Source organism: Trichosurus vulpecula, chromosome 3, assembly GCF_011100635.1.
Source record: "Trichosurus vulpecula isolate mTriVul1 chromosome 3, mTriVul1.pri, whole genome shotgun sequence".
NCBI lineage: Eukaryota > Metazoa > Chordata > Mammalia > Diprotodontia > Phalangeridae > Trichosurus > Trichosurus vulpecula.
The window spans coordinates 378,202,138-378,216,851 of record NC_050575.1 but is presented as its reverse complement, the minus strand read 5'-3'; the positions used below and the strand labels follow the sequence as shown (position 1 = coordinate 378,216,851).

The window sequence follows — 14,714 nt, the reverse complement described above, 5'->3', positions numbered from 1 at the left end:
ATTAAAACAACTCTGAGGTACCACCTCACACCTATCAGATCGGCTAATATGATAGAAAAGGAAAATGAGAAATGTTGGAGATATGGGATAACTGGGACACTAATGCACTATTGAGTTGTGAACTGATCCAACCATTCTGGAAATCAGTTTGTAATTTGGCCCAAAGGGCAATCAAACTGTTCATACCCTGCGATTCAGCAATACCACCACTAGGTCTGTATCTCAAGGAGATCATAAAAAAGGGAAAATGTCTGGTATGCACAAACATGTTTATAGCAGCTTTTTTGTGGTGGCAAAGAATTGGAAATTGTGGGTATGCCCATCAGTTGGGGAATGGCTGAACAAGTCATGGCATGTGAATGTAACGGAGTACAATTGTGCTATTGGAAATGAAGTACAGGTGAATTTCAGAAAAACATGGAAAGACTTACATGAAATTATGCTGAAGTGCTAAGTACTAATTATGCTAAGTGAACAACACCAGGAGAACATTGTGCACAGTAACAGCAACATTTTGCAATGATCAACGATAACTGACTCAGCTCTTCTCAGTGACACAATGATCCAAAGCAATTCCAAAAGTCTCATCCAGAGAAAGAACTATGGAGTCTGAAGGCAGATCAAAACATACAATTTTCACTCTGTGTGTGTGTTTGTGTGTGTGTTGTGTGTGTGTCTGTGTTTGTGTCTGTGTCCTTTGCCTTTTCTTCTGTTTCTTCTTTCCCAACATGGCTAATGTAGGTATATGTTTACATGATTGCACACATACAACTCATATCAAATTGCTTACCATCTTGAGAAGAAGAGATGGGAGAAAGGGGAGGGGGTGAGAAAACATTTGAAACTCAAAATCTTATAAAAATGAATGTTGAAAACTATCTTTATGTGTAATTGGAAAAAATAAAATACTATTTTCTGAAAGAAAGAAAGGAAGAAGGAAAGAAAGGAAGGAAGGAAGGAAGAAAGAAAGAAAGACAGAAAGAAAATAAATAAATAATCTGTGCCACATTTTCTCATGCAAACAGTGAGGTGCTGTTTCCAGTCTGTAAAATGATCCTCCTCCCATTCTCACTCTCATCTATGTCCTTGAGAATGACTCAACTTTTCCTCTCTCCTACCCCCACACCAGTGGCTAATAGAAGCATTTCTATACACAATAAAGGGAGAGGGCATCAATTTCTCGGGAGGAAACCAAGTTTCACCCCCTGCGATCAAACTAGTAATAATCTTTCACCCCCTCCTCACCCACCCAATCACTCAGTGAGGCCAACAAGAGAAAAATCAATGCACAAGCCCCATATTTCCAAGGGGAAAACCAAGGGACTCCTCCCATGTCCCCTGAGAAATCATCCCCTACTCTGGGTCAGCCTGGCAGAGCTGCTCACCTTGGGCTGGAATCAGGAGGCCCAGGACCCCCAAAGTCAGGACCTTGGGCAGCAGGGAAGTCTTCCACATCTTTCCCCCTGCGCAGCCTTCTGCTTATGCCTAATCAGATCCCAGGCACAGCCTTTAATACTAAAAGAACTGGATCAAAGGGTGTAGCCAGAATGGACTTTGTTTTCTTTGAATGACTCAGCTCGCCTCGTTGAGCTTCCCTGCACGCTGGGGCTTGCTCTTCCGGGGCAGGACCAGAGCTTCCTGTGTGATGAGTCGTGGCGCTGGCTGAGGGGAGGTGTGTTAACGTGGTCTATGCTGGGGGAGGGGCCAAGTCAAGAACCAATCGGCCCTGGTCGTTCAGGCGGCGCTTGATGATGTCAAAAACTCTATAAGAGGGGAGAGGACAGCTTGAAGATCCTCCTTTCCTTTTCCGGTTGGAGCCAGAGACACCTACAGCCGAAGCTGAGCTGCCGGTAGCAGAGCTGACTAGAGGCTAGTGGGTAATCTTCTTACCGTAGAGGGGAAGCATGTATACGATTTTGCCTTATACCATCTCGCTTCTCTGTGGCCTTCTGATTACCCTTGTAAGGCGGACTTATTGGGCCTGGAAGCTTTTGATGAAAATATCAAAATGGGGACGCTGGTTTGTGGGCTTGTTATTGTGGAGTGTAAATACATGCTTTAGTTCTCCTGCCTTCTGCCTAGAGAATTCCTTATATCCTGCGGTTCTGGACCTTTTAGGCACATATGAGGTTCTCTTTGAAATCATAAATTTTGCCTTCCTAATATAAAGGGCATTCCAGGGCAACTGGGACTAAGAGCGACTTAGAGGAGTTTTTCCTCAGAACTTGTCTTAGGCTTATTTGAAAAAATAAAAATTAGGTTGAATCCCTAAAGGCTAAAGATAGTTCTGAACATCCAGCCAGCCAGCAAGGATATGTTGGCAAATGTATAATAACAAGCTCTCTGGAAAACAAAAACAAACAAGTATATTGATAACAATTCTTAAATTTAAAAATCTATTACTAACATTTTTTCCAACACTTTCTCAGGTTTAGACAATCAACAAAATGATAAAATAAGCCCTGAATTGTAGGATTTTCTGATTTCTCAGGTGCAAATTGGACAATGGTTCACAAGAGCCAGTTTGAGCTGTCTCCACCACTTTAACTGAAGTGTCAAAGGTCAAAATTCAAATTACACAACCTAACCTCTCCCTCCTAGTTTCTGGAGACTTCTATGACCTTTCCCTCCTTGAAGTCCTTTGGTGGTTTTTAAGTTGTGTCTGACCCTCCATGACCCCATTTGGGGTTTTCATGGCAAAGATACTAGAGTACTTAGCCATTTCCATCTCCAGTTCATTTTAGAAATAAAGAAACTGATGCCAACAGGGTTAAGTGACTTGTCCAGGATCACACAGCTAGGAAGTATCTGAGGCCAGATTTGAACTCAGGAAGATGAGTTTTCCTGACTGCAGTCCTGGCACTCTATCTTCTGTGCCACTGAACTGGTTCCTGGAACATCTTAGAATCCTACATTCTTGCTCTCACAGAAGCCTAAATTCCCTCAGAATAAGCTGTCTCCCCAGGACTGTATGGGGTACTCTAAGCACCTTACTCCATATCATGCCTATTTTGAACTAAGAAGATTATTATTATTATTATAAAAATAATTATGATGATCTTGGCTAACATTTATGTAGCCCTTTGAAATTTGCAAAACACTTTTCATACATTAACTTATTAAATCCCCACATCAGTCCTGGGAGGTAGAGCAATTAATATATCCATTTTACGGTTGAGAATATCGAGGTAGGCAGAGGTGAAATGACTTGCCCAAGGTCACATAGCTAATTAATTATCTGAGGAGAGAGGAGAAGAGAGGAGAAGAGAAGAGAGGAGAGGAGAAGAGTTGCCCAACTGGAACTGACCAGCTAAGTCTAAGTGTTCTGCCAAAAGGAAGGAAGATTTTTATGTCTGAAAGTCTTATACTCAATTCGCTCTCTATCTTAGGGATTGGACAACAATAGGTCCCTGTCCAAGCACTACTTAATGGTTATTTTTGGGCCCTCCTGTCTCTGAGTGAATTTAAACAGTAATTGTTTATCTTTCAGCCAGCAATCCTGAAGGTCTTCTGCTCCCAGCTTGATTTTTTTCTTTTCTTTTTCTTTTTTTTATTAAAGGGGCCATCCCTTGACTCACTTCACTAAATATGTGTTGCCTCACTCAAAGTGAGAAGATGGAAAGATCTTAGTTTAAAAGGGTTAAGGTCTCCTACTGCATCCTTGGTGGCCTCCAGTTCTCCTGGTCAAAATCTGGCCACTGGACCCAGATGGCTCTGGAGGAGAGAGTGAGGCTGGTGGGCTTGCACAGCCTTCGATAGCTCAGATCAAAGTCAGTTGCAAGTCATGTCATCAGATATCATGGTCCTCTTCAAGAACATAGAACAAATCACACACAGAATCTCTCCAGGGAAATCATCCCGTCCAGGAGGGGGTGGGGGCAGAGCCAAGATGGCGGCTGGAAAACAAGGACTCACTTAAGCTCTGCCCCGAATTCCTCCAAACATCTGTAAAAATGACTCTGAACAAATTCTAGAGCTACAGAACCCATGAAATAAAAGAGGGAAGCAGGTCTCCAGCCTAGGACTACCTGGATGGTTTCTGGGAAAGGTCTATCACATCATACTAGGAATGGTGCACAGCTCGGTGTGGACCATACCAGGAATGAGCAGGCCCGGAAATAGATTGGGCAGAGCAGGCCTTAGGGCCATGAATCACTAATCTGTAGCAGTTACCAGACTTCTCAACTCACAAACACCAAAGACGACTTAGCAGGTCAGTGGGAAAACTGCTGGATCTGGGTGAGAGAAGTGTGTGATCCATCACCAGCCCTGGGGTGGCAGAGGTAGTGTGGCTGTAGCAGCAGGAAGCTCCTGTGACTGCTTCCAGAGTTTCAGCTGAGGCTGCTTCTGGCCCCAGGCACACCTGGTGGGAGGAATCAAGTAGCAGATCAGAGCAGGAGCACAGGGAGTGCTTTGCTGGTGCACAGGCGGGGTCATCTTGCTTTGCCCTGCTTGGATCTGGGTCAAAGTCCTGGTTGGCAGTTCTTGTAGGCGAAGGAGTGCTGGCATGGCCAAGCTTGCTGTGTATAAATAGCTCTGAAAACAGCAGTGCAAGACTCCTGAAGCTTGGGACAAAGCACATGCCACTCTGAAGACAGTCATACCCTGACAAAAAGCTCAAGGGTCAAGTAGTTGGCTGGGAACAAGAACAAACAGCATAAAAGGACTGAGACTATGGAATCTTTTTTGGTGACAAAGAAGATCAAAACATATAGCCAGAATAAGTCAACAAAGTCAAAGAGCTGGCATCAAAAGCCTCCAAGAAAAATATGAATTGGTCTCAGGACACAGAAGAGCTCAAAAAGGATTTGGAAAAGCAAGTTAGAAGAGCAGAGGAAAAATTGGGAAGAGAAATGAGAGTGATCCAAATCAACAACTTGCTAAAGAAGACCCAAAAATACTGAAGAAAGCACCTTAAAGTAGAGTAACCCAAATCTCAAAGAGATCCAAAATGCCAATGAGGAGAAGAATGCCTTGAAAGGCAGAATTAGCCAAATGGAAAAGGAGGTCCAAAAGACCACTGAAGAAAATACCACTTTAAAAAATTAGATTCAAGCAATTGGAAGGTAGTACTTATGAGAAATCAAGAAATTATAAAACAGAACCTAAAGAACGAAATATGCAAGACAATGTGAAATATCTCATTGGAAAAAACACTGACCTGGAGAACAGATCCAGGAAAGAAAATTTTAGAATTATTGGACTACCTGAAAGCCATGATCAAAAAAAGAGCCTAGACATCATCTTTCAAGAAATTATCAAGGAAAACTGCCCTGATATTCTAGAACCAGAGGGTAAGATAAAAATTGAAAGAATCCACCCATTGCCTCTTGAAAAAGATCCCCAAAATAAAATTCCTAGGAATATTGTAGTCAAATTCCAAAGTTCCCAGGTCAAGGAGAAAATATTGCAAGTAGCCAGAAAGAAATAATTTGAGTATTGTGTAAACCCAATCATTATAACACAAGATCTAGCAGCTTCTACATTAAGAGACAGAAGGGCTTGGAATATGATATTCTGGAGGTCAAAGGAGTGAGCATTAAAACCAAGAATCACCTACCCAGCAAAACTGAGTATAATACTCCAGGGCAAAATATGGATTTTCAATAAAATTGAGGACTTTCAAGCTTTCTCAATGAAAGGACAAGAGCTGAATACAAAATTTGACTTTCAATTACAAGAATTAAGAGAATTAAATCATGAAAAAGAAAAGAGAAATCATAAGGGACTTACTAAAGTTGAACTGTTTTGTTTACATTCCTACATGGAAAGATGATATTTGTAACTCATGAAACCTTTCTCAGTATTAGGGTAGTTGAAGGGAATATACGTCCTTGTGTGTGTGTGTGTGTGTGTATACATACATACATATATATACATACATATGTATATATACATACATATATATGTATATGGCACAGGGTGAGTTGAATATGAAGGGATGATATCCAAAAATAAATAAGTAAATACAATTAACGGGTGAGAGAGGAATATATCAGGAGAAAGAAAAAGGGAGAAATAGAATGGGGTAAATTATCTCCATAAAAGTGGCAAGAAAAAGCAGTTCCATTGGAAGGGAAGAGGGGGCAGGTGAAAGGCAATGAGTGAATCTTGTTCTCTTCAGATTTGACTTAAGGAGGGAATAACATACACATTCAATTGGGTATATTACCCCACAGGAAATAAGGGGGGAAGGCGATAACAAGAAGGGATAATAGGAAGGAGGAAAGATTGAGGGAGGAGGTAGTCAAAAGCAAACACTTTGAAAAGGAACAGGGTCAAGGGAGAAAATTGAAAAAAGGAGGATAGCATAGGTTGGAGAAAAATGTAGTTAGTCTTTTACAACGTGACCATTATGGAAGTATTTTGCATAATGATACATGTGTGGCCTATGTTGAATTGCCTGCCTTCTCAAGAAGGGTGTGTAGGAAGGGAAGAAGGGAGAGAATTTGGAACTCAAATTTCTAAAAACAAATGCTCAAAAAATTGTTTTACATACAACTGGGAAATAAGATATACAAGCAATGGGGTATAAAAATCTATCGTGCCCTACAAGAAAGTAAGGGGAAAGGTGATAAGGTGTGTGGGGGGAGTGGGTTGACAGAAGAGAGGGAAGACTGGGGAAAGGTGCAGTCAGAATATATGCCATCTTGGGGTGGGGGGGAAGGTAGAAATGGGGAGAAAATTTGTAACTCAAAATCTTGTGGAAATCAATATTGGAAACCAAAAATATTAAATAATAAAACAAAAAGAAGAGTCTAGTCAGCTCCGAAGGACTTATGATGGAAAGTGCTATTTCTGATTGAAGCATACTTTTTTTACTTTATTTTTCTTGAGTTTTTTTGTCTATGTTTTCTTTCACAACATGACGATTATGGAAATGTTTTGCATGACTACACATGTATAATCTTCTCAATGGGAGGGAGTAGAGAGGAAAAGAGAGAATTTGGAACTCAAGGTTTTAAAAATGAATGTTAAAAATTATTTTTGCATATAACTGAGGGAAAATAAAATACTAAGTAAATTTAATTTAAAAAAAATCACCCCATCCAGATGCCAGTGGTGGCTGTCTACTCTATTTTCTGGCACCTACATCGCTCTTCCTCTTTTCTCAAACAGACCAATACCTGACTCACAGACTTCCTCTCTATCCCAATCTTTGCTCTTATACTGGAAAGCTTTTACATAGATATTGCTGTTGCTACAAAAACTCAAACCTCTCAGCCAACCAAACTTTACAACTATGACAATCTGCACCTTCACTTTACCTCTGCCACACAGGTCATATCCATGACTGCAGCTATATTGCACAGTAGAGAGAACACTAGGCCTGGAGTCAAGAACACCCAAGTTCAAATCTGTCCTCAAACACCTACAATCTGTGTGATCCTGGGAAAGGCACTTAACCTCTGTCTGCCTCAGTTTCCTCATCTGTAAAGTGAGGATAATATTAGTGCCTACCTTAAGGGGGTATTGTGAGCAACAAATGAGATAATATGTGTTATGTACTTGGCAAACCCTAAAGCATTCTATAAATACTAGCTTTTATTGATCTCGACATCACCCATGTTTAACCTCCATGACTTAGAACTCTGAAATTCATCTTTCTAGAACATAGTTTCTTACCTCCTGATTACCACTCCCCCACTCTACCTCATTTCTCTTAAAACTTTTCTTCTGGTGACCTCTGTTCATGCCACATCACCCTGTTTTCCTAGTTCATCACCTTGGTCTGGCTTCCTTTTTCTCCTTTTCAGGCTTGGTCCCACTAGTGATTGGTACAATTTTAAGTCTCCTCTGCATGTGCATCCTTTGATTTCTTAGATGAGGCACTTCCTCTGGACTTGTTGCCATTGTATGAGAACTAATGGTCAGTCCATTGGTCATCTCTGCTTTATGTATATACACACAAATACACATATGTATATGTATGTATGTATATGTATATACATATACATTGTATATACACATACATTATATATAATATATATGTATAAGTACATATAATATTTTCTCCAATTACATGTTAAATCAATTTATAAACATTTATTTGAAGTTTTGAGTTCCAGATTCTTTCTCCCCTTCCCCTCTCCCCTGCCTGAAATGGTAAGCAATCTGATTTAGGTTATATATGCATAATCATGTAAAACATTTCTGTATTAGTCATTTACCCCTGGTTCTTGCAGCATGACCATTCCACTTCTGTTTTCCACATATATATATATACATTCCTTTAGTTTGAAGAAAAAATGGTAATATTTGACTCTCCATTTTAGGCTCAAGTCTTACAGAAGCAATTTAATTTTATTTAACATTTGTCTAAGAACCAAACCTTTTCTGAGAGAGAGAGAGAAAGAGAGAGAGAAAGAGAGAGAGAGAGAGAGAGAGAGAGAGAGAGAGAGGGAGGGGGGGAGGAGAGATGAGAAGAGAAGAAAAAAGAAAGGAGGGAAGGAGAGATGGAGTCACAGAGAGAAAGAGACACAGACAGAGAGAGAGGAGATGGAGAGAGAAAGAAAAGAAAAGAAGACAGAAGAGAAAAGAAAAAGAAGGGAGGGGAGAGGGAGTCACAGAAAGAGAGAGAGAGGAGAAAGACAGGGAGAGAGAAAGAAGCGAGGAGAAGAGCAAGGAAGGGGAGGGGAGGGAGAGTCAGAGAGAGGAAGAGACACAGAGAGAGGAAAGAGGGAGAGAGAGAGAGAGAGAGAGAGAGAGAGAGAGAGAGAGAGAGAGAGAACAGAGAGAGACACACAGAGACAGAGAGACAGAGACTGAAAGAGACAGAGAGGAGAGGAGAGGAAAGGAGAGGAGAGGAGAGGAGAAGAGAGGAGAGGAGAGGGAGATGGAGAAAGAGACAGAGATGCACACAGAGATTCAAAGGCAGAGGGGAGAGAAAGAGAGATGTCCAAGCATAGCTCTTCCATGTCCTCTAATGGGTCTCTCTATCCAAAATGACTTGAGGTAACATTTGTAGGAATCTTGAAAAATGAAAAGATCATAGGATGTAAAAATGCAGTTTGGAGCTTAACATTCCAAAACCCATAGTCCCTGGCCAGTTTCTTGAATGACTACTTCCCTCAAGAGTTCTCCTGGGGTAAACAAGGGGACCTCCTCTCTTTGGCTCCATTTCCTAATCCTTTCTCAATGGAGAAGTGTGAATTCTAGTCCCTATCACTTCATGGGATGGACAAAGAGGAGACTGCATCGTCTAATAACAAAAATAACAGGTGGTAATTATATAGCACCTTAAGATTTGTAAAGCAGTTTCTAGATGCTATCTTATTTGATCCTCACAACAACCCTGGGAGGTAAGTACTAGTATGATCCCCTGTTTCAGACAAGAAAGTGAGGCAGCCAGAGGTTAAGTGACTTGTCCAGGGTCACACAGCTAGTGAGTGTTTGAGGCAGAATTTGAACATACAGTGCTGAACTCTGGGAACACAAATATCCGCAGAAAGACAGCCCATGCTCTATGGGAGCTTATATTCTGATGAAGGGCAACGAAATAAAGGATGGGGGTGGGAAGAGAGGAAGGTGCCATTCAGAAAGTACTGGGAGAGTAAGGTGTGTGGTATGGAAGAATGAAGACATGGCTGGCTAGGGCCTGCTTCTTAAAACGGAGGTTTGACTGGCTCCCATCAGGCAGAACCCAGCACCTCACCAGGCTGCCCATTCTACATTTGAACAGTGCTAATCCTTAGAGCATCTTTCTTGGCATCAAGCCTAATTTTGCCTCTTTGCAACATCCCCCCAATCTTGCTGGCCCTGCCTTTTGGGAATCAGACAGCCCAAGTCTAATCCCCCCTTCTCATTATGATATCTCAAGTGTTAAAAGCAAGGGTTTTACCCTCATCGAACCACTGTGATTTAAATTCTTAAAGGATATAAGGCAAGATCTCCATGGTGCTCGTTCTACACTAGCCCCTACATGACTGCCTCTCAAGTATGTTGTAGAGGATTGTTCTTATCCAGGTAGAAGTGGGTCTAGATGGCTTCTCAGGTTTCTTTTGCTTCTGAGACTCTGTTGTTTGGCTAGTCTCCATCCATCTCCTAATGAGGACTTGGAGCTGCCAATGAGGCTCCAAGCAAATAGATATTATGGCTCCAAGGGTCACTCAGCTAAGAAGTATCTTGTGGCTGAATTTGAATTCAATACTTCCTGACTCCAGGTCCAGCATTCTAACCATTGCCCCACCTAGCAGCTTAATTATGCAAAAGAGTGACCTAAACCAAAGGTCAAAGCTGTACTAGGAGGCTGAAGGTTGGCAGGGAATCAGGAAGTAGCTCTAGGACTGAGTATCTGGGTATAGACTGAGCTGTTTGTTGATAGAGTGGCTGACCATGGATGAAGAGAGAAAGAACAGCACTGGGAGGAGATTGTGCATTCAGTATGAGAGGATTTAATGAATAATGATGGAATAATGATAGCTAGCACTTACATGGTGCTTTAAGATGTGCAAGGCACTTTACAAAATGATCTCATTTGAGCCTCACAACAATGCTGGGAAGTAGAAGTTTTTATTAAGGTATTATTATTTACTCCATTTTACAGATGAGTGAAGACAAAGTTCACATGCCTTCCCAGGGTCACACAGCTGCTGACTGAGGACCAGAAATGAGTTCAGGTCTTCCTGACTCCAAGCCTAGCACTTTATCCACTGCTCCCCCAGCTCCCTTTCAGTGAGTGTATGGGAGAGGGTGTGGAAAGAGCAGTTCTGGTTCTGGTTGTTTGTAGCCGCATGGAGAGCTCAGATTGATTCAGTCTGATCACCAAAGCCCTCCAGGATCCAGCTGCCCCGTGGCACTTTCCAGCCCAGCTGCCTGCTAGAATTTCCTGTTACAAGACTCTCAGTCTCCTGCTGAGAGATTTTGACAAGTGTTTATCCATGCTGCAGGGGCATCTCCTTCTCACCCTTCTTGTCAGAGATTTTACCACTTTTTTTAAAGTACAGCTCGGGTTCTACCTTGTTCCTGGGACCATCCCTGTTCCCCCTACCTGCTGATGCTCTGTCTCTCTGCCTCCATCTCTTTGTCTCTGTCTCTGTCTGTCTGTATCTCTCTTTCTGTATCTGTCTGTCTCTTACATTACATATGTTTTATATTTACTTTCATACTTACTGTGTTCTCCTAATTCCTAGAGGACAAGGAGTCTTTCCTCCCTTCCCTCCTCCTTCTCTCCCTCCCTCCTTCCCTTCCATCCTTCCTTCCTTCCTTCCATCCTTCCTTCCTTCCTTCCTTCCTTCCTTCCTTCCTTCCTTCCTTCCTTCCTTCCTTTATTCCTTCCTCTTTCCCTCCCTCTCTTTCTTTCTTTCTTTTATTCTTCTTTCCTTCTTTTTCTCTTTCTTTTCTTGTTTCTCTCTTCCTTCCTTGATTTCTCTTCCTGTTTCTTTTTCTTTTTTCTTCCTTCATCTTTCTTTTGCTTCTTCCTTCTTTGCTTTCTTTTTCTTTCTTATTTCTCTTTCTTTCTCCATTTTTTCTTCCTCTCTCTTTCTTTATTCTTCCTTCCTCTTTTCCTCTCTTTCTCACTTTATTCCTCCTTTTTCTCTTCTTGTTTCCACCTTTCTTCCTTTCTCCCTCCATCCTTCTCTTTTTTTCTTTCTTTCTCCCTCCCTCTTTCCCTCTCTTCTTTCTTTTTCTACTTCTCCTTTCTTTCTTTCCTTCCTTCCTTCCTTCCTTCTTTCTTTCTTTCTTTCTTTCTTTCTTTCTTTCTTTCTTTCTTTCTTTCTTTCTTTCCTTCTTTCCTTCTCATTGTATCCCCAGCTCCCATAGGGCTCAATGCCCTACATGCAGTCTATTGCTTAGCAAATATTTATTCCAGTAAATTGAATTGAATTCAATTGTATGGGGGCAGATGACAATTGCAGCTTCTTCATGGCTTGGATTTCAAGACTTAGTATTGAGCAGGTCAAAGGGAATGAAGGGAATTTCCCTGAAGGTCATTGAGTTCCAACATACGGGTGCCCAAAACCAGCATGGAAAAGTTGATCAAAACCATCTAGCCTCATCTAGTAGCACACATTATAGTGAGCTCTGCTGGTTGTGTATTTATTCCCTTCATATACTTATATAGATACTTATTAATGTCTCCATTAGGATGTAAACTCCTGGAAAGTCAGGGTTGTTTCATTCTTTGCATTGTATCCCAGCTCCTGGCCTAGCAGCTAGTACATGGCAGGTGCTTAATAAATGCTTGTTGTTTATTCAGTATCATAACCCTACCCACACACCTCCCCCCATTAGACTGTAAGCTTCTTTTTTTCAAATTATTTTATTTTTAATTTTTTTTATTTTTAGTTTTCAACACATGGTTCTACATATTTTTGGGTTCCAGATTTCTTCCCTCCCTCCCTCCCCAAGATGGCATGGAATCCCATATAACTTCCACGTATAAGTTTGCATTGAACTAATTTACACACTAGTCAAGTTGTGGAAAAGAATTATGACCAATGGAATGAATCATGAGAAAGATGAAATGGAACCAAAAAAAAAAAAACACAACCCAAAAACAAAAAGCAAGAAAAAAAGGGGGAGAAAAAGGGAAGCATGAAGTGTGCCCCAATCTGCATTTATACTTCACAGTTCTTTCTCTGGATGTAGATAGCATTCTCCATTGTGAGTCCTTTGGAGTTGTCTTTGTGCCTTGTGTTGCTGAGACAAGGAAAGTCTGTCAGGGTTAGTCCTCACAGAATCCATATATCTGTGGTTGTGTATAATGTTCTCCTGGCTCTGCTCTGCTCACTCAGCATTATGTCATGTAGGTTTTTCCAGGTTGTTATGAAGTCTGTATCATCCCCATTTCCTATAGCACAATAGTATTCCATTACCTTCATATACCACAGCTTGTTCAGCCATTCCCCAATTGATGGGCATCTCTTTGATTTCCAATTCTTAGCTACCACAAAAAGAGCCGCTATAAATATTTTTGTACATATGGGTCATTTTCCCACTTGTGTGATCTCTTTGGGATACAACCCTAGAAGTGGTATTGCTGGGTCAAAGGGTATGAACATTTCTATAGCCCTTTGGGCATAGTTCCAAATTGTTCTCCAAAATGGCTGGATCAGTTCACAGCTCCACCAGCAATGTAACAATGTTCCAATTTTCCCACATCTTCTCCAGCATTTATCATTTTCTTGTTTTGTTATTTTAGCCAATCTGACAGGAGAGAAATGGTATCTAAGAGTTGTTTTGATTTGCATTTCTCTAATCAGTAGTGATCCAGAGCATTTTATCATATGCCTATAGATAGCTTTAATTTCTTCCTCTGAAAACTGCCTGTTCATATCCTTTGACCATTTCTCAATTGGGGAATGACTTGTATTCCTATATATTTGGTTCAGTTCCTTGTATATTTTGGAAATGAGGCCTTTATCAGTGACATTAGTTGTAAAGATTTTCTCCCAATTTTCTGATTCCCTCCTAATTTTTGTTGTATTGACTTTTTTGTACAAAAACATTTCAATTTAACATAATCAAAATTATCCATTTGTGTTGGTAAGCAAAATGGGCTCCTTAGCATTTAGTTCAACCAAGTGCCTTTGAATAGTTTGGCTTTTGCTTCCTTTGAGTAATTCAATGTATTTCATTGAGCCTTACCAGGTTCTAAGCCCCAGGCCCAAACCCCTATTAAGTGTATAACCTATGTGGGTGTGGATTGGTGACTGGGGTGGGGCCCAAGGTGGGGCTGGTTAAGGGGAGGTGCTAACTCCAGAGCCATGCCCTCTTGAGTCTTACTAAGTGCTAAGCCCCACGCTCTAACCCTTATTAGGTGTTAACCTAACCTATGTGGATGTGGACCTCCCAGGGTCCTAAGGGGAGAGGCTAAATCAAGAGCCAATCATAGCAGCCTAAGTTCTGGTAATTCAGATGATGTTCGATGACATCTGAAACCCTATAAGAAGGGAGGACAGAGTCATTTGCGCAGGGTTCTCACTGGAGATGGTGTTGATGCGGAGACTTCGGGAAGCTGTAGCTAAGGGCCCTCCAGCTTATAACCAGGATGCTGAGACTTTGTTAAACTCTGGTAGCTATGTATTGGGATTTGAATCAGACAAGGTCTGTCTGTTGATGTTTGTACTTTGTATTTTGCTCTGATGTTCAGTGTGCTGGTCTTTTTCCATTGAACTAAGTGAATAATATTTGAATGCTGAATTAAAGTAAGCTTGTCAACCCCTTCATGTAGCTTTCCTTAGTTAAGCAGATCAAAAGAACCTGTGCTTTTGCAGCCTGCTGGTAGCATTCTTGTTGTTGGGGTTGTGTTGGTTTTTCACCCCCACAGCAGCTGCTAGCCTGATTGTTAAAACACCATTTTGCATTTTGTAATACTCTCTATCTCTTGTTGGGTCATGAATTCTTTTCTTTTCCATAAATCTGATAAATAAACTATTCCTTGCTCTCCCAAATTGCTTATAGTTTCAGCCTTTATTCCTAAATCATGGAACCATTTTGACTTTATTTTGGTATATGGTGTAAGATATTGGTCTATGCCCAGTTTCTGCCCTACCATTTTCCAATTTTCCCAGCAGTTTTTGTGAAATAGTGAATTCTTAGCCCAGAAGCTGGCCTCTTTGGGTTTATCAAAGAGTAGATTGCTATAGTCATTGACTTCTCCATCTTGTGTTCCTATCCTATTCCACTGATCCACACCTCTGTTTCTTAGCCAGTACCAGGTAGTTTTGGTGACTGCTGCTCTATAATACAGTTTAATATCTGGTATGGCT

General features: G+C 41.1%; 1 protein-coding gene across 2 annotated transcripts in view; it reads right to left on the bottom strand.

The window, feature by feature from the left end:
• Window positions 1-1,493, bottom strand: part of LOC118840821 (pyrethroid hydrolase Ces2e-like) — a 37,875-nt gene extending 36,382 nt beyond the window's left edge. For both annotated transcript variants that reach the window (XM_036748171.1, XM_036748172.1), the window contains exon 1: window positions 1,386-1,493. In XM_036748171.1, the coding sequence (XP_036604066.1) occupies window positions 1,386-1,455 (70 nt within the window). In that variant the 5' untranslated portion in view covers window positions 1,456-1,493. The remainder of the gene's footprint in view (window positions 1-1,385) is intronic.
• Window positions 1,494-14,714: the final 13,221 nt, after the last annotated feature.